The sequence below is a fragment of the Takifugu flavidus genome, chromosome 15 (assembly GCF_003711565.1).
Source record: "Takifugu flavidus isolate HTHZ2018 chromosome 15, ASM371156v2, whole genome shotgun sequence".
Classification (NCBI taxonomy): Eukaryota; Metazoa; Chordata; class Actinopteri; order Tetraodontiformes; family Tetraodontidae; genus Takifugu; species Takifugu flavidus.
The window spans coordinates 12,163,692-12,190,655 of NC_079534.1; the positions used below are offsets into that span (position 1 = coordinate 12,163,692).

Genomic DNA, 26,964 nt, shown 5'->3' on the forward strand with positions numbered 1-26,964 from the left:
GTGAATATGTGGATATTTGTGTTTACTTGCTCCAGCCTGGTTAAAGTTAGTTTGTTCAGAACGAAATGACTCGTAAACTCCAGTCAACTCCATGTAGGTCAATAAAAGCAGGTTGACTGTTTCAGTTCACTGTTCACAAATCGGATTCTTCCTCCCTGAAATACTATAGCTAATTTTAAATCATCAGTGGCACTGAAGTATTTGGGTTAGGGTGTCACACCTCTCTGAGTCTCAAGGATTTATGTTTCACCGTTCCACCAAAAAAAGAGCACGTGGAGCCGATTTAGGACAAAATACCAAGTACAGTCCACAATCGCTAAGCTATGAAACTGTATGTGGTGTCATGAATTCAGTAGATGTTCCATCTGATTGGATATTTCTGCTCTCATCAAGGAAATTGGCCAAAAAGCGTAAGGAGACGCTGAACAGCACCCGCCAGGAGATGACTGTGATGGTCAACTCCATGGACAAGAGCTACACCGAGCAGGGCACCAACTGTGACGAGGCGCTGTCCTTCATGGATACACACAACCACACGCTCAACGCCCGCAGCGAGTGCGCCCTGACGCTCAACGGCCGCAGCGAGTGCGCGCTGACGCTCAACGGCCGCAGCGAGTGCGCGCTGACGCTCAACGGCCGCAGCGAGTGCGCGCTCACTCTGAATGGGCGAGGTAAGTGCCTTCCCGTCTACCTGTCTCTGTCTCTCTGCCGCACACATACATATTCTTGTACTTCTATTTTGTGAGGACTCTCCTCAACAAGTGCGTTACTCAGCACCTTACCCTAACCCTAACCATTGCAAGTAAATGCTCGACCCCAATCCTAACCTAAACCCAACTCTAACCCCAACCTTAAAACCATGTCTTAATATGAAATAGTCCTTCGAAGTTGTGGGGCCCAGCAAAATGTCTTCACTTACAAAAAATGTCCTCAATTTCCTAGTCGAATGAGTATTGTGGTACTAAATATGAAACAAGTACAAGAACACACACATTATCGTACTTATACCATTGTGAGGACTTTCTTCAACAAGCACATTACTCAGCACCTTACCCTAACCCTAACCATCACGTGTAAATGTCCTATTCAAGCCCTAACCTAAACCCAATTCTACCCCAACCCTTAAATCATATCATCATAGGACCCAGCAACCCCTCCTCACTTCCAAAAAAGTCCTCACTTTGCAGGTAGAAAGAGAAAGATTTGGCTACAAAGGAAAATGTTCGTGCTGGGACAGTCTCACAGTGTGAAGATTAGTACTGTTCCCAAATGACGTGTGGATTTAGGAAAATGTTCTGGGAGCTAACTTTTATTTTTAAATGCTAAACTTTCCGTTCCACTTCAGAGTTTGCAGAAACCCCAGTGTGAGCTCATACCAAATGATTCTCTTACCATGCAAAGTTCTTTTTCTCCCCTTTAGTTTTATTCATTGACCACATGAATCAATGAAGAAAAATAGCTTTTCATTGAAGAACTTGTTTAAATATCCTTTTGTTCATCCATTTTTTTTTTCCAGTTTGTTCTTTCCAAGGCTTTCAAAGGATTTGACAGTAATTTTGTAGCTTTTGAAAAATGGCCTGCCAGCAGCAATGGTGGTCAAAAGGGAACCAGCTGCTTCAAAACACTTTAACAAACTTCACTTTGATTTGATGCTGAAAAAAGAATAAAGAATAAAATAAAGGACAGAAAGATTGTTACATTTTTTAACTAAAGATTCTGCTTCTGTCACAAGCCCTCAAAGAATCTCCCCCATTTCCTTGATGATCTTTTTTATATTTTGTTGAATTAAAGCAAATTAATCAACAATATTAATAAGCAAATGCTCTGACTCTGCTGCTGATAGTTGGGCGATGATATAGTTTTATTGTTGTGTTCAGGAACGCTCTGGGCTGAAAATGTTAACGAGGTGCTGAAAACAAAGAGCAGACACACACAACACACTGTCGATATTTTCCAAAGTGATAACCTATTAATTTCCTGGATCCCAGGTTAATCTTAATACTCTGCTGATGGACAGCTGAGCTTAGTCTGCACCCAGGGCTTGGCCTGGTATAATCCCAGGCAAAAGCATCAGATTAAAACACCACAGCAGCTTCTGTCTCTACAGCTCTGCAGGGGATGAGCCCCAAAGATGCTCTGACCTTGATTAACTGTCTGTTAGTGTGGATGTTCAAATCTGGGCCCTCTGTCTGCCTCTGCAAACAAATTAAATGCATAGGGGGGGTTCTGCCTCTTCCACGCAGCGGTGAAGGATGGAAACATAGTATACATTATTGGTAGTGATACATTTTGGTAAAGCTTTTCCCTATGTACATTAAAATTCACCAGTATTGACAGATAATGGTGTGTTTGATGACTGACGACACTCTCATTTGCCATCTGCAGTCGGCTCGTCACCGTCTTCATTCTCGCTGCCTAAAGCCAACACCCTCAGTACTTCCATGCCCACCAGCTCCTACTACCCAGGTAAATGCACGCCTTAATTCCTCTTACTAAGCCCATGTGCCAACATTTAGGCTCCGAATGGTGTAGAAGTGACACAATGGTTGTTCATAAGCCCTCTCTCTTATGCAAATCCCAAAATAATGCTGTAACGTGTCGGCTGAAACCAGCTAACGCTGTTAATATGTTCAAAATGGGAAATTGTTCCCCAGACGAGATAGTCGATAAATTAAGTTCACATGGGATTCGTGCGCGAGATCGCATTAAACCACTCAATCGTGACTTCAATTTATCCAATTGTGTATGATTGTGTGTCTTTTGTGATTCAGTTCATTTATTCGACAGTGTAAAGGGCAACAATATTTTCTAATCAACTAGGCTGGGTGCTTAATAGCCGAGTGTAATTAGGAAAATATGATAAGTTTCTTGTTGCAAGAACTCAATCTGTTGTCCTTCAGTTCTGTTTTGTTAATTTATTGCCAACGTTCTTTCCTTCTCCAACACCTCCTCTCATTTGGGGGATACGGGCAGATCCCTTTGTGCCAACTGCCATCTTAGGTGAGACGATTCTCTTTCTTCTGCAAAGGAAATGCATTTTTGCTTATTGTTTAGGGTGGCTGTGTCAAGAGGTAACAAACCAAGCAAATACCTTTATTATTTTTTCCCCCATTTGTTTTTGTTTTCTTTTTGGCTCTTTTAATAAAGATGGCTTCCTCACCTTCATACCTGCTTGAAGCTCCCTTTCTGTCCCCTGTCTTCCCCCCCTCCCCCCTCCTCCCTCAGATGAAGGGGCTCTTCTGGGCTGAGGCTGGCTTCACTCCATTTCATCCCCATTACGTGTCTTGCGCGTCATGCCACAGACCTGTTTGTCCTCTCATTATGCATGGACAGACGTGGACTGGATGTGGGAGGAGCTTTTAATGGGAGGGCGACAAGAAAGCGACTGGGGGGAGCATTTGACCCCCAGTGGCAAGGCTGCGTCACGCTGAACTGGTAGCCGCCAGAGAGACAAGGCAAAATTTAAGCATCGCCACTCAGCGAAAAACGGGACGCCTGCACATGCAACGTCTTGCATTAGCATTGCTGCCCTCCCCTCCCTCTCCTCTCTCTTCACTACACATTTAACTCCCCTACCTCCCTCCAAAACAACAACCTTTTCTATTATTCTTTTTAACATCACTCCCCCTGCCTTTGGCTAGCCGTCGGTGACCTACTTGTTTTGGTTTTTGCCACCGCGTATTCAGCGATAAAATAGAATCATAAAAAAGGATTTTGCTCTACTGTTAATTACCAGCCTTTGTTATGTATGCAACGCATCTTAAACAAGCGGCCGCCTTTTATACCAGCAGGCCGCCGCGGGAAGTGGGGCACAAGGACTGTAGTGATATTATCTTCAAGGCCAAGAAGCAGGACGCGCAACACAGGCATCATAGCAGTGTTTACAAGTACAACTTACAGCTACGTCACTTTTCACATCAGCGCAGCTACTTCTGCCCTAGCTGTTGTGACAGCAGTCTGTGTTAGACCTACATCCAAGGAAGTGTGACACTATGAATATGAAATGGTGGCGGATAGAGAAGCTGGCGTGCTCTGATGATCACACTGAAGGTACCACAAAGACAGAAAAAAGCCCAATTACTTCTTTGCGTACGCCTATTTAGCAACAAAGTAGAGATTAAAATGTAAGCAGAGCAGCAGGTGCCTTGAGAATTGCAACAGTTGGAACGAGCAGAATGCTGAATACAAATCAGAAAACATTAGCCAGAGTGTTCCAAGGGTGTAGGTCTGTCACAACATTAGTTGGGATGTCCAAAAGCCCACAGGCTGCAGAGCGACACAAATGAAAGCCCATTAATCAATTAACACGGAAAAAAAAACACAAAAGTATTCAATAATACATATTCTTTTTTGTAATTAAATTAAAATGGTATGAGAATTCATTAAGAATAGTTGGTTTGGTAGAAATGATGAAAAAATGAATGAAATAAATTCACAAATTAGTCTTAGGAAACAAAGTCTTTACCCACTTTTACTTCAGCCCCAGTCTAGTTCAGACTTTTTCCTCCAAAGTAGCCAGTTATTCTAGCTATTATAGGTTTTATTCTCTCTTCCTTTAGTATCCTCATGTCCATATGCAAACCTACACCCTCCTTCAGACACCAGACCAGTACTTCACCATTATTTTCTCCCCAGAATTACCATAACTTCCTGTTTTTTTCCTTTGGATCTTGTCTTGCACTGTGAAATTGCCCCATCCATCCACTCAACATCCCAACCTGACTAGGCTCTCGAACCAGGCCATTGGAGAAAGGCATGTGATTTTGCCCTGTAGCTTAGCTTTAAAACTTAGTCTCTACTGTAACCGGTTCTCATGCTGTATTGTTGCTTATCCCCTCTCTCCTGTCTCTTCTCCTCTCTCTCCTTCTTGACACACATAACCTCTTATGTATCTGCTATCTAAAAAGTGCCCATTAATGGTAAGTCTTCCCATGTGGGCCCTGGGTTGGGGGAAGGTGGCGGTGTTTTACTCAGAAAGCAAGCCAGCATTGAGGGCCTGCTTTTGACATGGACATTCTGACATTTATTGCATGATCAGTGGACATGTTAGCATCTCACCACCCTCTGTACTGTGCCAGCAATGTCAACGTTCTCCTAGCATGGTCAAAGCATATACTGTGGCCCATTGGCAGCATTACTCTATGCATTCTCCTCCCATCTATGCTTCCCTGTTGTTTTATTTATTTACATTGTTTTATTGATTTATTTGTTTCCTGTTTCCTGGGGAAGACGGGGTGACAGAGTTTGACTGTGTCTGTGTGATGCTTCTGACACAGCCTGCTGCAACATGCTGACTGTGGAACACTGCACCCCTTCACTGCCCATCTTCCAACCCACATCCTCCTCCTCCTCCTCCTCCTCCTCCTCCTCCTCTATATTTCTGGACACCCTCCATCATCCGCTGGCTCCCCCACAGCATCTGTGCCTCGTAGCTGCCACTGACAGTATGAAAGAGCTGGAAAGGACTCACGAGTTAAAGCCCAAACCAGGAAAAAAAAACCCAATTACATAAAACCCAAGTACATAAAAAATTAAATTTTGCTGAATTTCTATGTGGATCTTTACAATCACTCCGCACCTTTTTCGACCACAGTCCTCCCGTCCGACGTAAAGTCCATACGTGCCGGGTGTTTCTTACCGTTAGCTATTTTCCAGCCACGCAGGGAGACAGATGGACCCGAACCTTCACCACTACATGAATCATCTTATTACTCAGTGATGTTGTGTTGTTGTGACCATCCATAACAGACCAATTACTGGTTAAAAGTTGTTTGTCAGCCTGTAAGGTGGTGACATAATGCTTACCAGTAAATGAGATAATGTGCCATCTGTTAGCATACGCAACAGGCTACTGATCACAGTACACAACCCATGATGTGATACATATCACGCGCTAGTATACTCAGCCGTATTACTTATGGGAGGTCTTAACCTCCATCTCCCGTCTCAAGTGGACCGTCTTGATAACGAATAAGCCTGACTTTTGTTTACTGCTTCAAACATTATGTCACCAAAAGTTACCCTGTATTGTTTCGTCCTCGGCCTGTCCTGTCCTGACCTACTCCTCTTTCTCTGTCTTTCTGCCCCCACCCCCCACTGCAGATGAGAGCCAGAACGTGTGCAGCGACACCAGCAGCCTGGTGCAGTCGCACACTCACTCCCTGAGGAAGCGCGAGGCAGTGGACGTGCCCTACCAGACAGGTCAGCTGCACCCGGCCATCCGCGTGGCCGACCTCCTCCAGCACATCACCCAGATGAAGTGCGCGGAGGGCTACGGCTTCAAGGAGGAGTACGAGGTATGGCGGCGTCCGGTCGTCACCCCTGCACAAATAAATCCTGGTGGAAGACCTGTTTATGGGTCTGATAGGAGGCTTCGTTTGTGTCGTGGTGTGCAGCTCTGTCTCATTAACAGCATCCGTCTGTCTTTACATTTTGCACTGCACAGCACAACTGTTTACTGCCTCCCCAGATGCACTTTTTATGATAAATAATGAATGCACCCTGTCTCAATGATGTGATTCATTTTGTTGCTTGTCCTTGTCGTTTTACGTTGTGTGTGTGTGTGTGTTTGTATGTGTGCATGGCATATTCATGTCAGACACTCCTGCCCCAGCCCTCCCCTCTGACACTCAACTGTAGCTCAACCTGAAAAGTAAATCAAAGTCAGTCCAAAGGCCCATCGTGTCGGTTCCTTTTGTCCGATACCCAGTGACGGCAGCCTGTTGCTCCCTTAAGTTTGTTGTCGGACGTCAGCGTTCAGAATCCGACGCCGTCCCGCTCGCTGTCACCGGCACAAAAGAGTTTGGCCCCCGTAGGAGCATCACACCGGTTTGTTGTTGGTGGCCCTCCAGCCTCACCGCTCCTCAGACACTCAGCCTCAACTTGAGCCACACCTGGCTGGTTGCGTTCCTCCTCTGCCATCCTTTAATTTTTCCTCTCGTTATCTTAATATCGCCACCCTCCACATTTTCGTAATTGGACGTCACGTATCACGCTCCATCACTTGTTTCTCTAAGAACCTCGCCATCATCACTCCTCCCCCCCGGCGGTAATTACCTCTCCACCTCTCTACCGTGCCTGCGATATTAAACAACGCAACCTCTCGATCATAATGAACTGCGATAGAGAGGAAATTACTAATTAGTAAACACACCTCATCCTGCTGTCACCAAGCCATCCACAGGTTTTGACCACAAAGGCCTGTGGGTGGCTCCGAGGGTGTGATGGAGCTCATTGTCGCCTGGATAGAGCTGTTTGAGTTGTATGTTGTGTCCCTGTGTCGTCCTCACTTTGTCGATCTGTCTTAAGGTTAATGCCCTTTTAATCGTTTATGTTAGATGATGAGATTGGAGCCAAGTGCTCCTCTAAATCTGTTGACTTACACTGTACCATATCTCTCCCTGACACATGCTTCTTGTTATTCTGTACGTTAACTTTGGATAAGATAAACCAGGTAAGCCAACACTTTTGGTTATTTGTGAGTTTTTTAGACGTGTAGATGATGTCACTGATGTGACAGACTGACGGTGCTCGTTGGCCCTGTGGGATCGCCACATTCTCACATCTATGATCTGAAAAGGGCATTCACCACCCAGAAGCTACGCACAGTTAGCGACGTCTTTGACATCAGATGATGAAATGTGTGAAACGCCGACATTTGTTTTCAGTTTTGTCATTTGTCGTTGCAATGTCCTTGCTCCCCCCCACCCCCACTCCCCCACCCTGCATAAATGTCACGCTACTTAATTATTTTTATTTTATAAAGCTTTTTGTGAGCCAAATTTAAACCCGTTAAATGGGACTACCACAAGATTTTAATACAAATAGAGAGAGAGAACTAAGTGAATAAATTGACAAAGTATCTACTAGCCAACTTTAATGGAAACGAAAGCTTTATAAAGTCCTGTATTTGCGTGTCTGAGTTCTGTACACTAACACACCTTCACTCGTTTCAGCTTGTGTTTACATACGGTCGCGACGTTCAAACCCCGAAGCTCCATCAGGTCCAACCAAAACTGGGCAGCTGAAATGTCTCAGTGATTCATTATCAGGCATTCACTCAGAATCGGCATTTTAATGCTGCTTCTGCCACATTTATTTATCTTTTATTCTTTTCTTTGTCCTTGGTGGCGCTTGAATGCGAAGGAAGCGCTTTTTGGGTGCAGCTGGTGCCACCGCTCATGCTAAAGTTCAACAACAATCACTCCATAGGGCCAGGCGGCTCCATAGGTGGTGTTTTAAAACCGTCTTCTAACTCATCTTCTAATCTCTTCCGCTTGGGAAAAGCTTTATCACCATAATTAGTTTTTTTCTAAAGCAGCCCTGGAAAAGAGGCCGAGCAGTGCAGGGTCACTTGATTTAAGGGAGGACTATTAAAACGTTTCCAGGTATCACCCTCTGTCTCAGGGATGATTTGTCTCCATATGGTCCATGTTGGACCTTTATCCTTCAGAGTGACAGAGACAATGACGTCGGCCTGCGCATTTACTCAAGACATACTGCTGCAGGAGAAGAGAGGCCTGCATAATCGGTCTCCCATCTATGCGGCTCGCCGCACTGGCAGCGCTGGACACAATCTTAGCATATTAAAGCTGTTTCTCTATGAATTCTTGGGACTTCATAAAGCTGTGTGTCCTTGCGGTCTGTCTGAGGGACCTTTATATTCTAGACAAACGGCCCGCCGCCTGTCGCAGCACTGAGATGGATGAAACCATCAAGTGCTTGAATGATTGAAGATGGCTCTCTCAGAATGGCTAACCAGACTAAAAGCAACTCTCCATACAATAAATGCTTCCTATTCTTTTCTCTCAGGTGACCTGCATTCTAATGGCTGAGCTGGCTTTTCAAACGCGCATTAGCTATCAAAGAAAAACAAGAAGACCATCTCTGTTTTTGTCTGGGCCAGGCTACACGGCGTCCACCGCTCCCAGCCCCAGTAAACAGCGGTGGACTGGCAGCGGAGATGTATTTTCATAATTTTGCTTAATTGTGCCTGGTGTGCCATCAGAATGGAAATCTCCCCAGTGAGAGATGATGAATTTTTCATGAGGGTAATCTGAGCAGAGCAGTTTTTGATCTGCAGACGATGAGCTGGCTTTATTTCTCGCCCCACGATGAGCTGATTGAGACTTTGAAATGAGGCAGCCAGACAGCCGCTGCGGTGGCTCCACCCAGTGCGGCGGCGGCGGCGGCAGCAGCGAGGGGAAGGGTTTAAGAGTGACACCTGCTGCCTCCGCCCTAACGCTGCTCGCTGTTTGTTTCCACGATACCGACACGTAGCTGTCTCTTTTGCCTGGTAATCGCTGCGACTGCTCCCACACGGCGGCTTAACTGATGCCCACTCCTCTGCTGTGCTTTCTCCCCTTTCAGAGCTTCTTTGAGGGACAGTCAGCACCGTGGGACTCAGCCAAGAAGGACGAGAACCGCATGAAGAACCGATACGGGAATATTATCGCATGTGTGTACAACAGCACCTCAGAAGTTTGTGCGCGTGTCCCATTCTTTAGGCAGATTATTGGCCAGGCGTGTGGCTCTGGGTAACTCTAAGCTGCTCAAACACAGTTTTTTTTTATTATCGGCCAACAAAAGCAGCTTTGACCTTTGCAGTCCGCTTTTATATTCATCCTCCTGCGGTGTCTTGTGTAAAAACAAGCCCTGCCCTAAGCAACCTTTTTTATTTTCTTATTAAATCATGCCTTATCTGCTCTCCTGGACAAACATTTTATGACTGCTGACAGATATATAGTATGTTAAATATTAGAGTTGTGTCATGTTTATTTTGCAACCACATCCCATCATTTCCATATAGTGGTTTTCAACCCATTCTCAGTGCTGACTCTGACTGGTTAACTGGTTTTGACCACACCCCACACATGGAATCCCCTCCGCTCTGTGCTCATTGGGCCATTCTACAACGTCTGTCCTGTCAGTCTCGCATTCCTCCATCTTCTCTCCATCCCTGCTTTTATTCTCCCGTTGCCCTCGTTAATATGATTAATTCAAGGCTGGTTTCTTCCTCTCCGCCTCTCTTCTAGATGATCACTCCCGCGTCAGGCTGCAGGCCCTGGAGGGGGAACAGAGCTCCGATTACATTAATGCAAATTACGTTGATGTAAGTACACACACCAGCCAGCACCACCAACGCAAAGGTCACTGTGCCTTCCCCCGGGAAGATGGAGGGGATGCTGGTGCTGCCGTCGCAGGGGGCCTGGAGGACCAGGCCGCCCTTACTGCCTGCCCATCATATCTGCATGCACAAACACACCGAGAGCCTTTGTACTTGAGTTAAAAGTCAGCGGGTCACTTTTTTCAATGGATATTTTAATGAAGATCAGATGACACAAAGTAAAGGTGGAGCTGCACACAGCAGAACCGAGCTGGTAGTCTTTGCTTTAAACACGGCTGAAGACGAGAAAGGAGGGGGTCTAAATATTTCTATTTTTATTGAAAAATCGTAATTGTTGAACAATATTAATTGCCACAAGCTCAAAACTCTACAAAGTCGAAATGATAAGATTATAATTAAAATTCTTGTCAGATTTTTTTTTTTTTTGCCCAGATAAGTAGATATTTTACATAATACTCTACATATTTATCACTAGCCTATTTAGCAGCCAGGCTTTTTTTCAAAATCATGACTATTTTCAAAATCCCTTGCTGGAAATATTTGCATTATTGCACCACTTAGCAAATATAATAGAAATAATCATATATTAAAACAAAAACAGTGATATTTTCAAACTATGTGTGTATATGTACAGGTTAACAGGTGTACACCAAGGTGTAAAACAAAATAACAATGGATAGAAGGATAAAAATCAAAGAAAGGTACAAAGATATATGCGCCCTGTACATTATGTTTAGCATTCACAAACATCCGTTGATATGTTGCAACATAATAAAAACCCATAACTGCCTTCGGAGGATGGAGGTAAACATATCTTCATCCATCCTCATGTAGGATGCTTTTTAGCAGTTATACAGCTGCTTTTCACTCCCAGAGCTCCTCCTCTACCTTCCAGTAGACGCCGGTTTTAGCTAACAGAGTTTACGTGATACCACCAGAGAGTGCTTCAAGAGCAGCACTTACACGCTACTCAAGTGAGTTAATGTATCATTAGAGTAAGTTAAAGTCGTTATGAAGTGGCGTGACACGTGCGTTTCATTGAAAACAGTTCTAACCCACTTAGCTGGTGCGCTATAGATCTGACCTGATTCTGCTGTAGTATCAGTATTAGCAGCAGGATGTATCCAGTCACATCAGCTCATTGGCCAGACGTTTTCTACTCTGGGTGTAATGGGCTGCTGATGTACCTGACTGCCTAAGTGGTTTTCTGCTTGGGAAAAACTCGCCCTCCGCCTCCCATCCTCTGCCGCCCCCCCTTCGCGCTGCCTCTAATGTGGCGATTTGTAATCTCTTGTTACGCCTTCAAATATAAATTCATAATGCAAGGTGTGCCGCAAATGCAGGGAGCTTAAATTATTTACCTTTCTCGCTATTCAGTTTATGGGCCATTATGCGGCTGTGAAGACTTTCACAATAGAGCGGCCCCCATTATGGGATAAGAATAAATGTATGTTAAAGACGGCCCTGATCGAAAAGGATGTCTCCTGCTCGTCCTGCTTCATTGGAAGTGCTCGGAGAAAGATGCGGGCAGACGGGTAATGGCATTTTCACTCGTCAAAAAGCTTTTTAAACCTTCTAGAAGCTTTGTCCTGCACAATGAAACGTTATGTGTAGGAGCCTCCCAGCAGTCTTTGCGATGATTTACAGCAACTGGGAGCGGAGCAAGTCTCCGTGTTTGGTTCCTCCCTGCAGCCAAACGCTCTTCATAACCATGCAGGTGTTGGGATGGGGGTGTCTGGGGGCGGGGGATCCAACTATCTGTAGAGTTGTGTGTTTGTGCACATGAAGGTTTTTAATTACAGATAACTATCTATCTATCTATCTATCTATCTATCTATCTATCTATCTATCTATCTATCTATCTATCTATCTATCTATCTATCTATCTATCTATCTATCTATCTATCTATCTATCTATCTGTCTGTCTGTCTGTCTGTCTGTCTGTCTGCTGTCTGTCTGTCTGTCTGTCTGTCTGTCTGTCTGTCTGCCTGCCTGCCTGCCTGCCTGTGTCTGTCTATTTGTGTGTCTGTCTGTCTGTCTGTCTGCCTGCCTGTCTGTCTGTCTGTGTCTGTCTGTCTGTCTGTCTGTCTGTCTGTCTGTCTGTCTGCTGCCTGCCTGCCTGTCTATGTGTCTGTCTGTCTGCCTGCCTGCCTGCCTGTGTCTGTCTGTCTGTCTGTCTGCCTGTCTGTCTGTCTGTCTGTCTGTGTCTGCCTGCCTGCCTGCCTGTCTATGTGTCTGTCTGTCTGTCTGTCTAATGCAATAAATATTCACGTCGGAATGACTGGACTTCCAGGTCCGTTCCAACTTTAGGCCTCTGAGCGATTTCCCCCTTTTATGAATTCAAGTCTCTCCTGTGGATTTTAAGCAGTTCAAAGTGTGTTCTGGTTCTCTAAAACTGGGTTACCTAATGATATTTTCCTAAAACTTGAAATTCAGGCCTCCAGGCAAAAGAAAAACAGTATATTTTAAGAACTACCATACACCCTGCTTAACATGCATGAAGACAGAAGCACATATTTAATTCTCAATTAGTAATTTACACACACCCAGAAATAAAACACTGCAAACCTTTTTTTTTAAAGGTTCAGTATGGTCGTGCATCTAGTGTATTATATGTAAAACGTCAGTTTACAGCAAGCACTACTTACCGTACCTGCCAGTTATTACCGGGGCCCTCCTTTCTCTCTGGCTCTGCCTTTCTAATCCGACAGTGTGCTGGGCCTCCACTTTACTTGACAGAACTTACATGAAAGCACAAACAAATCTCTTCCTCAGTCCAGAGATAAAGAAGTCATTAAAAATGGAGGACAGCTGAATAGCTGCGAGAGCCCCATGCATGAGAGAGAGGGAGCAAAATATCCTTTGTGTCTTCCTGCCTCCGTTGGAGGAACGTTAATCACAGTCCAAGTTAAATTGAATATGAGGGAGATAAGCAGAGCAGCAGGGGTGTGTGGAGGAAGAAGGGGGGGTGGGGGGGCAATCAAGAAGAGGCAGGGCCTTGGAAGAGCCTTTAAGTCCTAATGTTTTGTTTCCTGGCTCATATCTCCAGAGAGAAGACAAGGAATTGGACAAATAAAACTTGAAGGGATTAGCGTAATCCATGAGACTGGGGCCGTATTGTGGAGATCAGTGCTTTTAGTTGTATCAGAGGGATTATCGGCACTTTATGCAGCGCACCTCTGGAGGGAGCGGCCCAGTGTGTGTGATGGAGAGTGTTTATCGCTCTTCGAAAACTGCGACATTCATCATTGGCTTTCAGTGGCAAATTCGTCTCGGTTAGATCCGAAACACAGAGCTAAAGGGACGCGCAGTTAAGACCGGCTGGCAGCCGAGCGGCGTTTCTGAAGAGCATCGCACGCCTCTCACATAGAACCACAAGCAAAAAAAGAACCCAACTGATCCAATACACTTAAATATAAACAGACTTTTTAATGGATCAACAAGTGACCAACATGTGCTGCACCCTTGAACACACATCAGTGTTGTTGTTTGTTGTCACACCCATAACTGGTATGGAAATTGAAATATATGCGCTTTGTTGGAACAAATATCATGGAATTGATATGTGACAGAATCTTTTCCTCTCTTCTGCTTTCAGGGCTACCACAGGCCAAATCACTACATTGCTACTCAAGGTATGATTTACATTTCTTATTTGAAAACCCTGTTAAAGCATTCGGGGCTCTTTTTGGTGCTCCCATTCCCCTGATCACCCCCCTATCCCAGTTCTTAACATGTGCCCCCCTTAAACTGGTGCTGCGGGGATGCGTTCAACACACATTTAAGGACCCCTGAAGCGCCCTGGTTGCCGTCGGTGATGTGGGAGCGATTAATCAAGCGACGGGGAAAGCTGAGTAAATAAATGGATTAGCTGACATGGACAGGCACGTTCTGTCGCCGCGTTAATCTGGCCGGCAGATTCACAGGCCGAGGAGTGCTTCCTGTAACCCCAGAGGTTAAGCCTGATTGATGGTTAATTGTTATGATTTCTCTCTGTGCAACAGAACAGGCCCGTGTGCGGTGGTGGCGGTGGTGGGGGGGGTCATGTGCCATTTTTAAAAAAGGGCAGGAAAAAAAAAACAGTGTAGGAGGGGGGGGTTTAACGAAAGGGCTTTAATGGATTCGCAGTCTGCTTTGGTCGAAGTGGGAGTTGCATAATTACCTGTTTATTAGTGCATCGCCTTGCTTCCTCAGTGTCTCAATTAAAACAAGCCTCTGTTTGCCATTCCTTTAGAAAGAGATGGCAAACCAATCAGTCAGCATTACTCACATTCCCTCTCCGCCATTAAGCCCAACAACTGCTTCTTACTGGCCACCAGTGGATACCGCTGCAGCAGAGAGTGTGAGCAGATGTGAAGTTTTCTTCATGGAACTTTGACTCAAGTGCAGTTGGGTATAAAAGTGATGCAAATGTAAGCCACCATTTGGGCTTTTGGTTCAGTTAAACTCAGCATGTTGTTTCACAGGCACCCCTCTTTTAAAGAAGCTAATATCTGCGCACGTGCACCCAAGCAAAGTCTTTTCTCAGCTAAGGAAGCGTGCTGAGGTTCAGACGACACTTTTAAGTCCCACAATGTTTGAAATATTGAGCGTCCACCTTCGACTCCTTCGAAATTCCGGATGTGGAAATCGAGCCACTCCCAACATGCATGTTTTCCTCTGAAAAGGATTTCAGCCATTATTATAACTTTTAAGAATTGTTCCACGAGTCATTAAGTGCATTCTGCATTTCTTTTAGACTTGAGCATAAGGAGATCGCCGGTCAAAAAAATATGTTTCAGAGAGGAACCCACTCAAAGATGAAAAGCTCTGCAAGCCGAACGTGTTTGCATTCCAGTTAATTAGCGGCTGTTTTCTCATTGAGCCTGCATAATAAGTCCTCGTTTTCCATCGACTCGTTTGCCAGCACGATAAGGCTTTGCACTGTGTAGAGCCATCCCGTGTGTGTGTATGTGTGTGTGTGTGCGTGTGTGTAAACATCTGTATTCTCTGTGAGAGCTGGCCCTTTTATAATTCATCATCATCATCTCCGGCAGACTGACAGGAAGGGAGGCTCAGTCTGCTGACACTGAGGCAAAGAGCAGCTCGAGATGATAGGGAAGCTAGACGCAGACCTGTCTCTCCCCGTCAGACAAAGTGCATACTGTAGCGTCGCAAAAGAGCACAGGGGCATTGCCACAGCTGCTGAAGATGAGGAAGGATTCGCTTCACTTGTGAAAGTTTCGGTGCGAGCGACACGTCCACTGAGGCCAGCGATGGCGCCACCTTACTCCTGGTTAAGAACATCTGCTCTTATTGGGTTTTGCGGGCGGTCGAGGGTGCGCCTGATAGGGCAGATAACTGCTCTCTGATGAGCGTTGGCTTTGTCAAGGCGACGCCCACAGGTAGAACAGCCGTCACCCCGTAAGAGCCTCGTTTGTCAGATGCCTCTTCTCAGTATTTAGGTTGTTCTTTCATTCGGCGATGCAGCGCCGCAGTCCGCCGACCTTCCAGTCCACTTTCTCCTGTCCTGCAGATCATTTAAATACTGATCAGACATAAACTTTTTTTTCTTTCCCGGGTAGTGACTGCGAATTACTCTGAAGCCCGGATGCAAACGGTTGCGATAAGTCGCAGCATCCTCCCGGTGATGTGGAAAATATTCATGAAGGAAAGGGTTCAATTTCATCAAGCGTTTGCCCGCTGGCCATCCCCGCTCTTCCCTCCCCTCTTCCGTGAACGCCAAATGTCACCAACAGCGCAAAAGTTTTATTATTTACAGGTTAACATCTCAAAGCCCACCAGGGGGTTGAGGGGAGAGAGAGAGAGGGAGAGAGAGAGAGAGCAAATCAATGATAAGCCAGTGTGCATTATGCCAAAGTCTGTTGCATGTAATATTAATAGCCAAAGGGAGCATAGCCAGTGTGTGTGTGTGTGTGTGTGTGTGTGTGTGTGTGTGTGTGTGTGTGTGTGTGTGTGTGTGTGTGTGTGTGTGTGTGCGTGCCATGTTAATCAGGAGTTTTGTGCCGTACCTGGCTGGGGGATTTCTACAGCTGTCACACTCCTTGCTTCTAAGGAAGAACAGACCCAGTCCCAGAACACAGCGTCTGCTGCAGCCGCATTAGCTCTCTGACAGCTGGAAGTGAAGTCTCTACCGGTGTTCTTCTCATCTGAAGTGCCTCCTCCAAACTTCTCCAACTAGGCCCCACACACACCAACTACAAACATTGCTCTCATCTTCCCCAAGTGAGCTCTCAAGCCAATTTCTCCCAGATTCCCGTCTCTAAACCCTTATGGCCATTAAACATCCAGAAATCATCATCATGGAGGTGATTTGGGGGGTCGTCTTTTTTCATAATCAGACCTGATGAATTGGTAATTTTGCTTATTTTACTTCAAATTTTAAAAATGTTTAATTAAGAAACTATTACTGCTTCTTTCATCCCCCATGAAAAACAGGATGGAAGCCACAGACTAAAGAACTTAACTGTGTTTTCTAACAACTTTCCATTTTGCTATAAAAATAAATTACCATATTCAATACATAAATCGATTGTATAATGTAGATTAATTGCACTATTTAATATAAACGCACTGTTACTTAACAATTAGGTCTCAGCAAACCACTGTGGGTCCAGTTAGGCTGGTACCGTTTCTGTTGGCTGCCATATTTCCATGACAGAGTAAATAGACACCTTGATTCTAGCTGCTGTTGTAGCAATTGTTTGTTAACTTGTCATGACAGCAACGTTAAAATAGTCTAAACACTTTTTGTGAACAGCTTAATGTAGTGAGGGGAATCATTTTATTTTGATATCTGGACTCCATCAGCCGACGCATTCGCTATCATGAATGACCTTTTGTCGGGAAAATTTCACTTCAAGTGTCTCCAGTTGAGTCGTGTGTGAACTGCTGGAACTGTGGGACCATTTTAGGGACAAGTCTGTTGTCCTCAGTCCCAGCACTCAAGACACCAGGACTTGGGTGTCTCAGGACATGTTCTTTGTACCACTCAGTGTTGACTATTTTTTTCATTTACCAACTCCCATTTTAAAGAGAAATATCGTGATACAGTGTGTACCCGTATTATTTTACAGATACCACAGCCTAAAGTTCAGCTAAACTCCGAAAGCTTTATTCACATACTCATGTGTGACTGACTTCATGACTTCTACTTTGGCTGTCATCAAGTTCTGCACTTCTTACCCCCAACGCAACACACAACCTAAAAAATCCACACTTAACCCTGAAACAGGCCTTTAAAGGTTTCAGGACCAGCCAAAATGTCCTCACTTTGCTAGTAGAATGCATATCTTTGTAGTCAATATGTAGCAAAACAAGAAAACACACAGACACACACGTTCTCTCCATCACCTCGTACACGCCGAAACACAAATTGGTTTGCTCAAGCGTCCCATTAGACGAGCTACCATACAGTAGAATGCCAAGTGTTATTGTGTTACTGAAGTCCTACTCACCAGCTGTCCTGCTTCTCAGGCTTCCTCTAACAAACTTCGCAGCGGTGTGTTTCCTCCCGCAGGGATGAGTGTAGGAGGTAGAAGGAGTGGGTGGCTCAATCAGGTTGGTTTGGTTATTGGAGACGCAGCGACAAGGGTGGAAGTGAAGTTTGCGGCGCTACAGTTGCAATCGGGATATCCAGATGATCCACCTCAAGGAGGAAATGTGCCAATGGGCAACTTTGGGGAGCTTTCATCTGAAATTTTATATAGTCAAGTGGAATTAAAAAGAAGCAAAGCTGCCCACTTATTTAATGTTTGTTGGTGTGCTTTTCAACTTTGGATGGAAGGCAGTTCTTTGGAGTTACTTGGGAAGTCTAAGTTTAAATCCTGAAGGCACAACACACAGAAAATGATTAATGGTTCATCATTCAGGTGAAGAAAATGATCTACAAACCATTTCTGCCAATAAGGCTGAAATTTATGAGAATTTCGCTGCCTCCGTCTAGTCACCTGAACGAAACAGAAGTTACAGATGAGGAAGGAGGCAAATTGGGACTGTGCAACAAATTAGAACGTTTGAATGTCTGATTGTGTGGATGTAAGTGCTGTATTTATTAGGTAATTGGTGTTTATGGAAAGAAATGTTTGTGTTATTTGCACTGGGGCTGGCCTTCAATTTAATTACCTAATGTACTCTGACAATAAAGATCAATCTGCCTATGCCTGATTGGTAGGTTTACAGGGCAGTTTGGTTTTAGTAGAGTTGCCATAGTCACTGTCTCAATCTTGTGGCAGTGAAGCTCATTAAACTTTAACCTTGAATTTGGGGTTCTTCTCTATATTTCAAGGCTCCCTTTGTCTTCCCATAAAGCGGTGGCGCATTTATGATGCGGTGAAATGTACAGTCCTCCAGGGAGAACTTGTAACAGAACAGCTGGTGGTGTTTACCGCCTTTCTCCTCGTGCACTGAAGCCCCAGGTACCCCCCTTCCCCCAACCCTCTAAAAAATAAAAAGTGTAATTATGCACACTTGTATTATTGGGGTCTTTTGAATGGTGATTAATAATTCAGACTGGGAGATGACACACTCAGGGAAATGGTTAGTCACCTTCTTAGACCCTGTAATGTACTTATTTTCCTCTGCTCTCGTAGGGAGAGCAGTCAAAACCCTAAATGATGCACCACCGTGCCCCCAGCCTCATTTGTGTGCATGTCTGCGTAGTTTGTCATGTCTCCAGGTAATTTAAAACATCACAGGAGAGTGCAGAATTGTACGAGATTTGCATTCACTAATTAATTTGTCAGAATTGATTTGATTTTTTTTTCTCTCTCCCCCACTTGGCTCTTGATTAAAACTAATATTAAACATTTTAATTAAGCAGAATAATAATTAAATTCCTGTCAATCCATAATCATTGTTCAGCGTTTTAAATATTGCAGGAATTCTTGGGCTCTTTTCTTTCTATAGTCAGCTGGTTTGGTCTGGCACCAGGAAAAGATTTGGTGGCACTCTCGCTCTCTCGTCAACACACACACACACACACACACACACACACACACACACCACACACACACACACACACACACACACAGATGCACACTGACGCACACATACGCACACAGAGTAAAGATTATATCTTTTATTCATTCGTACTCCTCTGTTTTTGTCATTATTTAAGCCCCCTGTTGGGCAGTAAGTGTTTTGCGAGGAATCATTTGCACGTAAGTCTGTAAATAAATTAGCTTTGACATGTTTGTCAATGCTGAATCGGAGCTCTTAGAGCAGGAATGGCAGCAGAAGCTGCATTTTTGCAATAGAGCTGTAATTTGTCCGAATCCCTCGCGTTTATCCAGTGTGAAAGTTGATTTGTTTCTCTCTGTCTGCCTCTGAGAGAATCAGACAGAAGCTTTATTGCCTTGACATTGGATTAAAGAAATAGTTGCTATGGTGAAGTAAATGATACGTGCTTATTGGGTTTTGACGATGTGGCGACAATCTGAACAAAAACCAGGGGGAGGGAGATGGTTTAGCTGAATAAATTCACCGGGATGATAGAAACGTGCACGTGCTGCAATTGCAATTAAGACTGTAGGAGTGACTTGTCTTCCTGAACGGTGCTTTATTGCTGAAAGGTTCTAACAATTCTGCTGAATAGCAGCAGTGATAATTCCAGTAGAGGAGCTACTGTAGCCTCATTTTAGTTGCCATTGTTTTGGAATTAGACGCAGAGGAAGCATTCGTATTTGTCCCGGTAGTGGGGACAGATCCAGCTCCACAGTTATTGTCTATTTTTTTTGCCGGTTTTAGAGTAAAAATAAATCATTTAACATTTGGATAATCAGTTTGCAAACTGGGGCATCGGCATGAGGGTTTGCCGTGGAGTTCTGGGGCCTCTCCTGGTTCTGGCTGTTATTCAGGATTTGGAGATCCTGGTTGTTCTAATCTACACGTTCTGGACACACTTGTTTTTGTCATTTGTTTCTTTTTTAAGGTTTCTCTGCTGCCTCAAAATTGAGACGCTTTCATTTCTCATTGCTTCTCTCCGCACGCTTCTCTTGATTTTTAACTTATTATTATTATTTTCTCTCAGGACCAATGCAGGAAACAGTCTTTGACTTCTGGAAGATGGTCTGGCAGGAGAACACGGCAGCTATCGTCATGGTGACCAACCTGGTGGAAGTCGGCAGGGTGAGTATTCGGCTCGGCCTCATTTCCACCTCGCCGGCTTTTCTCCCTCCGTGTATTGCGGACGTCGGTGCACAGATGTGGCCGGTGTGCTGCATTAGTTAAGCATTGGCCTCACGCGTCCGGGCCTTTTACTCTGTTTATCTGATTAGTCAGAAGTGGGAGAAAACGGATTGATGGCCTTCATTACCACAGAGGTTTCCAGGCAACTGTTTCATCTGAGTGGCCTCAATAATGGCAGTTTGTAGCCGGCTGTAGCCGCCAGCTTCTAACGAGCTGGGAACCTCCCTCAATGCCCTGGCTGGACAAAAGGGGACCGTTATTGATGAGAATGATGAGAACAGTTGTTAATGTTCGCAGGAACATCGGCGCCATCACTGTGTTCTCTACAGCCGTGTATTTTGGGATCCGGTTTTGTTCCACTTCACTTCTCCTGGTTCGGTAATAATCAAGAGAAAATATAGGGCTTATTCCACAGTGTGCTGCTTTTACTGCAGTAGAGATTTTCTCCTGGAGTTTTAAACTTGATTTTGCTGATGCGCATTTTTGGCTTAAACGTTCTGTAGCCGAGCTGATCGTGATTCATGGGCCCATCTCTTGGTACCTCATTAGGCCATTCTTCTACAGTAGCTGATTCTCCGCCCCGTATCTTCTCCACACCTGCTTAGCCGCGGCGGCATCCTCAACGGGCCCGGGCCCCCTAACCGTCTGTTATATGATCCTTGTCCAATGGCTGGCGGCAGGCACAGGTGGTCACAGGAAAGGTGGCTCCACTGAGGGTCGCCGTAAAATCATTCCGCCGTATCACAGCGGGCCATCTGCTCGGCACAGTTGCTGACGAACTCTGGGAAATTGCGGCACACGGCCTCCATCCTGCCAGCGCCGCACACAGGAGTGTCACTCGGTGCACGTTGAGATGCGGCGCGCTTGGTTCGGGGGGGTGGTACCACGGTGTGGTTGATGCCACATGTGTTTTCTTTTTTCCACAAGCGAATGAGTTGCTGGGGGGGCCCACTTGAGTTCAGCCTCAGAAAAAAAAGAACATCTGTGTGTTCCCTGACATATTTTAGCCCAACGGCTAACTCTCCCTAAACCAGGCATCTGATTCGGAGTGATCTAATAAGGTAATGGCTTTTGCCTAATTTAATCTGGCTGGAAGCGGACGGCGGATTTGTGATTGTCATCGGGGATTAGTCATCAGCAGTGTCAGGGAGAGGGACCTCAAAGTCCCCCTCAGTCTGTGTCGTTGAACAAACCAAAATCTCATTTCATTCTTAATCAGGACACCGACTCCAGAGATGAAAATTGAATCTAGTTGTGGCTGATGTCGCGTTTATCCCTCATCAAAAATTATCATTCTCTGATATACCTCCATGATCTCAATCTCAGCCGCGCCAGCCACGCTCCCTCAGTATCAACAGTTTAATTGAACAGGGGAGGAGGAGGGAGGGTTAATTTTGCACTCCTATGATACCTAATACAAGTAATATTTCCACAGGGGTGTTTTAGATTTCTGTTGGGAAATCTGCTTTAAACAGTAAAGGGTTTATTATTTCGTATCATTAGTGGATCGTCATTATTCCGCTTCCTAATCCCATCACAGCTGACAGTTTTTTAATGTTTTATTTTCCTATTTCTCTGTGCTAGTGATTCAGTAGTTGGCTTAGACAGATCTAAGAATCCAACCACCAACCACCTCTCCCGCTGCTGTAACCTGCCGTTGAAGTGATTTTCACATTACAGGTGTGAGAATGAAAATGAAACAATGTGAGAATGAGTTCTCTGTCGATATCTAAGATTCCCATTTACAGCAGATCCTTGACGGGAGCGCCAACGTATTACTGGACAAATGTCATTTTGGCCTGACAAGAATGCTATAGAACGGGAAGGCGCTGTGTGGCGCGCTGGAGGTGCTCTGGTTACGTTTGTGGGTGCACGTACAGCCCACAGGCAGCGTGGACGTTGTTGTTTAACGCTTGTTTGTCACTCTCAGGTGAAGTGTTGCAAGTACTGGCCCGATGACACGGAGATCTACAGGGATGTCAAGGTGACGCTGATAGAGACCGAGCTGCTGTCGGAGTACGTCATCAGGACCTTCGCGGTGGAGAAGGTACTCTTTTTAACCCCCGTTAGCCGCCGAGACACGTGAAGCCACGCTCTCTCAGTATCTGCCCACCGGACCGCAACTATTGCCTAGGGTGCATTTGCCTTTATGACGTTGATACTTAACCATTTCACTATATGTGCTACAAAATGAGCTGCAGCATTTCTTACTGCAACTGAGTAGTTGGATATTATTGACTGGGAAATTACTTTCCCATCACACATTGATTTTTTTCCTTTAAGACGCTGGGTTATTTTAGTGTGATTGCGACATTACCTGACATTACAGAGTGAGTAGAGTCTGGTCCTTTAACAATAGCAACAAAGCTAAATAAGCCAAAAATATTATAGGAAAAAAAATGTTAGGATCAACATTGTCAAACGTCTATAATTTGTCGTCTTTGTTAATTTCTTATAAATATATATAAATATAATCATATTAAAATGTGGGACAGGACAGGACACCAAGACTGCATCAACCGTGAACATTTCAGATAATGGAAATGCAGCTGCCTCTGATCCTGAAACCGTAAAGTTCATGTTTGTGTTCAATCCAACTCCGTGTTTGTTTTAGAGGGCTCTTTCACACCGTAGTCGCTCTGTATTCTCAGTCCTCTCGCCACCGCCGCGCTGGGCTCTGCTGTGTGTGTTTAACACGATGACTCTGCTCCTCAGAGAGGGGCTCATGAGATCCGGGAGATACGGCAGTTTCACTTCACGGGCTGGCCGGACCACGGCGTGCCCTATCACGCCACAGGCTTGCTGGGATTTATTAGAAGAGTCAAGTCCAAGACCATGACCAATGCTGGGCCCATGGTGGTTCACTGCAGGTCAGTGTGCATGTATTTATGCTTCTGTACTCTGTTAGAAGGCTTTCAATGATTTCTTTTCCCCAAAGGTTGGTGATAACGCACATTATTGTGTATTAAATTAATAAAAAATCAGCACAGCCGCAGTTGTATATTCATGGCTCATCATGTAATATCAAGTAAATTAAGCCTTAACTATTAATACAGGGTGCAGTCACCTCGACTCTGACCCTTGTGTTGTTATTTTCATTTATGATTTCATTCGGCCAATGAAAAGTTGGCACATAAAAGGCGTCAGAATAAAATACTTTCCCCATTTTGACAGGTATAACTTTAAGTTACCCATTTAAAGTGAAGACAAAAGAGAGACAAAGTCAAATAAAAAGGAATAGGATAAATAAATCTGGGCCTTTTGGGTTTTTTTCTGTTTCCTTTCAGTGCTGGAGCCGGACGGACGGGCTGCTTCATCGTCATTGACATCATGCTGGACATGGCAGAAAGGGAGGGGGTGGTGGACATTTACAACTGCGTGAGGGAGCTGCGCTCACGGAGAGTCAACATGGTCCAGACTGAGGTACGGCGGACCTGGTGTCACACCTGTCTCCTAACACTTCCTGCTCAGAGGGCAGTGAGGATGCCGTAGACGTGGGTCTACAAGATCTGCTGTAGTTCTCAACAAAACCAACCCTCCGCAGGAAAATGTTCGAGACTTTAGAGCCATGAGCGCAGCAGAGATCTTGTTCGTGATTCAGCTAAAACATTCAAATTTGATTTGACCTTCGTTGGACTAATTCTCCTCAGGTGAATAATGTGTCCATTTAGTGCAGATGTATATGGAGTTGCAGCTTTACATTTTTCAACTCCTTTTTTTCCACAGAAATATAATAAATGCAACAGTTTAAATGGCTTTATCTGCTTGTGATTGACATTATTCAGCTCTTATTAATGGATGAAAACATCCCTGGCTCCCTACAACATCCCTACCGACATTATGTCGGTATAAAACGACTGAAGGACTCTGCATTTTCCCCAACACTGGCCATCTGGAGGTGTCCATAGTCCGGTTGAATGCATCATTTCACCGTAATTCCCATTGAATCACAAGCGTCATTGGATTTAATGGGCAAATGTTTCATCGTTGACATCCGGATTGGGATTTGAGTAACTGGAGACCAAATGTTGTTCACCCTGAGTCACTCTCCTCAAGTTCAGTGACCTTCAATCTACGTGCATGTGTGTGCTTTGCCTTGCAGGTGTTTTAGGGGTTGTTGGCACTTTTCCTCGGTCCTGTGGTCGAGCGCTCAGTGCATAATTCAGTCTGCGGAAATGAAAAAGCCCTGTTGTTGTTGTTGTTGTTTACAGGTCCTGTGCTGAGATAAGATCTATTAATCTGTGGATTCTAAGTATTGCGGCTGACCTGACCCAAGTCACTCCAACTTCCTGGGTCACCAGTTGACATTCTAAGCCAGACTTAACGAATGGCAACACATGTTTGGGAATCTGTAAATCAGTGACCCCTGTGCGAGAGTGCGGATTCCAGTCCGAAGTGACAAGCCGGTGTCAGCTGAAAATGTCACTTCAGAAAAGATTTGCATCAAGCCTCAAGCCGCGTCACCATGTTGGCTGCTTGACTGCCTGATGTGATGGGGAGGAAATGTGTCGCGAGTTTCCAGTTTTGCTCTGCAGGGAGCTTGTTTTCCTCTTCTGAAGCATCGAGAATGTTCGTGCATCGATCATGACGTCTGAACCTGGCTGAGGTCACAGTGGTCCGATGGGGTCAAGGAAGAGCCTTTAGCCTCTTTTGAGATAAATGCCAGTTTCACAACGGAATAAAATACATTACATATTAAATATGCAAAAATATGCAATGCGGCCTTTGAATGTAAACAACAAATATTAGTCATGCAGGCTCCCATGGGAGGGATTAAAGGAAATCGAGGAGCTATCATCAAATCATATGATTATTAAGTTAAGGAAGTCTAGCAGGTCTTCTAGCAGCAGGTATGTCATTTAACCAGCCGGGGAGGAGGGGGGGGAAGGGGGGGGATCCTCCTGTATGAGTCTGGTTCCGCTCAAGGTTTGCTCCTGTTGAAAGGGGAGTTTTTTCCTTGCCACTGTTTCTTGCTGGGGGTCAGATTAATTGAACTGAAGCACTGGATCATGAGGTTCTGCTGGTCTGCGAATACAAATTGGAATCACTTTTATTCAGCGATCATTACCAAGACCACATGGCAGTCGACCTGGAGTGGCGCTACTTTGCAGTTTTGTAATGTAAAGACAAGAACCACGGTACATTTTTATTAGGATTGTTTAAACAAACACATTGTGGGAGATGGCCCACGTGCAATTTGATCCTCTGCCTGGTAATCTGTTTCAAACACGATCTGTCTCGATCTGTGTTTGTTTCAAAATCGATGAATTATTCCGCTCTTTATCACTATTATGGCGATTTACAAAGTAGAAGTTTAAATTCAAGGTAATTACTAGATCTTAGTAGAAAGAACTAATCCTGACAACGGAGGTAAAATCCTAGCTGGAGGTGATGGGCTGAGTTGGGATCCAGTTGATCATCAAATTCTAGATACCTTTTTAAGACTATTTTATTTTGCATTCTGGAGTATTTTTGCATTGATGCCATTTGTTACAGCAGAGAACACACCACTCATACGAAGCTGTGGGTCTTAGATGTCTGACAGATTCGCAATGAGGATGCTGTTTTTTGCAGGAGCAGTATGTCTTCATCCACGACGCCATTCTGGAAGCATGTCTCTGCGGTGACACCACCATTCCTGCCAGTCAGCTACGATCCGTTTATTACGACATGAACCGACTGGACCCGCAGACCAACTCCAGCCCCATTAAAGAGGAGTTCAGGGTGAGACTTTTATCAAACAAGCAAACTGGCCATTTATTTTCATAAGAAATATAAAACTGGCTCTAAAAATGCATTTTTCAGTTATTTTACCTCCAGAGCAAACTGTAGATGAAGTTGGGGAATTTTGTCAGGGGCATCTAAATGTTTTTTGCCTATTTTAGCAATTCAAAATCAAATAGTTTCAATTAAAATTGCAACAGTTTGTCAGGTAACGTAAAGATGGAAAAAAGAGCTTGGTGCTTTGGAATAACTCAAGTAGGAGTTATGCTGTAGGATGAGCCGTGTCAACACGTCATAACTGCATGTGATACACATAAGATCGTTTTACAGGCCAAATACAGATGTATCAAGGGTCAGATTTGGCCCTTTGATACGTCTACATTGATGCGTGCAGCTTAAGCTAGCGCAGCATCTCAAGTGCAAAGCGATGGTGAACATGTCACTCGATGAGTGGTGCTCTCCCTCTCGGGTCAATCAATAGCAAATATGTCATCTCTCTTTAATCCATCATAAGCTCTATGTGACATATTGATCCCCAAGCTTAATCTCTAGGCATCAGGGGAACCGTCGTTAACATAACTAAAGAACTGAATTGGTTATTAGCATATTGGCACCGTCAACACCGAAGTGCCTTCCCTTTTGCCTCTTTCTGACGGCATCTCTAACGCCTTGACAGACTCTTAACATGGTGACTCCCACACTGCGGGTGGAAGACTGCAGCATCGCCCTGCTGCCTCGGAACCACGAGAAGAACCGCTGCATGGACGTCCTCCCTCCAGACCGCTGCCTCCCCTTCCTGATCACCATTGATGGGGAGAGTTCCAATTACATCAACGCAGCACTAATGGACGTAAGAGCCGCAGATATAAAAGTGGATAAAAACATTTTGAGGCGTTTTAGGGAGACTACCATCTTTATGAATGAT

General features: G+C 44.8%; 1 protein-coding gene across 8 annotated transcripts in view; it reads left to right on the plus strand.

Annotated features, from left to right (window-relative positions):
• LOC130538732 (receptor-type tyrosine-protein phosphatase mu-like) overlaps positions 1 to 26,964 on the plus strand; it is a 117,933-nt gene that overhangs the window by 85,780 nt on the left and 5,189 nt on the right. For 3 of the 8 annotated variants that reach the window (XM_057056591.1, XM_057056594.1, XM_057056595.1), the window contains 14 exons: positions 394 to 671; positions 2,386 to 2,466; positions 2,974 to 3,000; positions 4,908 to 4,919; positions 6,103 to 6,296; positions 9,370 to 9,457; positions 10,035 to 10,111; positions 13,726 to 13,762; positions 20,158 to 20,255; positions 22,246 to 22,362; positions 23,031 to 23,185; positions 23,603 to 23,738; positions 25,890 to 26,039; positions 26,716 to 26,889. In XM_057056591.1, the coding sequence (XP_056912571.1) occupies positions 394 to 671; positions 2,386 to 2,466; positions 2,974 to 3,000; positions 4,908 to 4,919; positions 6,103 to 6,296; positions 9,370 to 9,457; positions 10,035 to 10,111; positions 13,726 to 13,762; positions 20,158 to 20,255; positions 22,246 to 22,362; positions 23,031 to 23,185; positions 23,603 to 23,738; positions 25,890 to 26,039; positions 26,716 to 26,889 (1,624 nt within the window). The remainder of the gene's footprint in view (positions 1 to 393; positions 672 to 2,385; positions 2,467 to 2,973; positions 3,001 to 4,907; positions 4,920 to 6,102; positions 6,297 to 9,369; positions 9,458 to 10,034; positions 10,112 to 13,725; positions 13,763 to 20,157; positions 20,256 to 22,245; positions 22,363 to 23,030; positions 23,186 to 23,602; positions 23,739 to 25,889; positions 26,040 to 26,715; positions 26,890 to 26,964) is intronic. The other 5 variants (XM_057056593.1, XM_057056597.1, XM_057056596.1 and 2 more) reach the window with 3 other exon arrangements.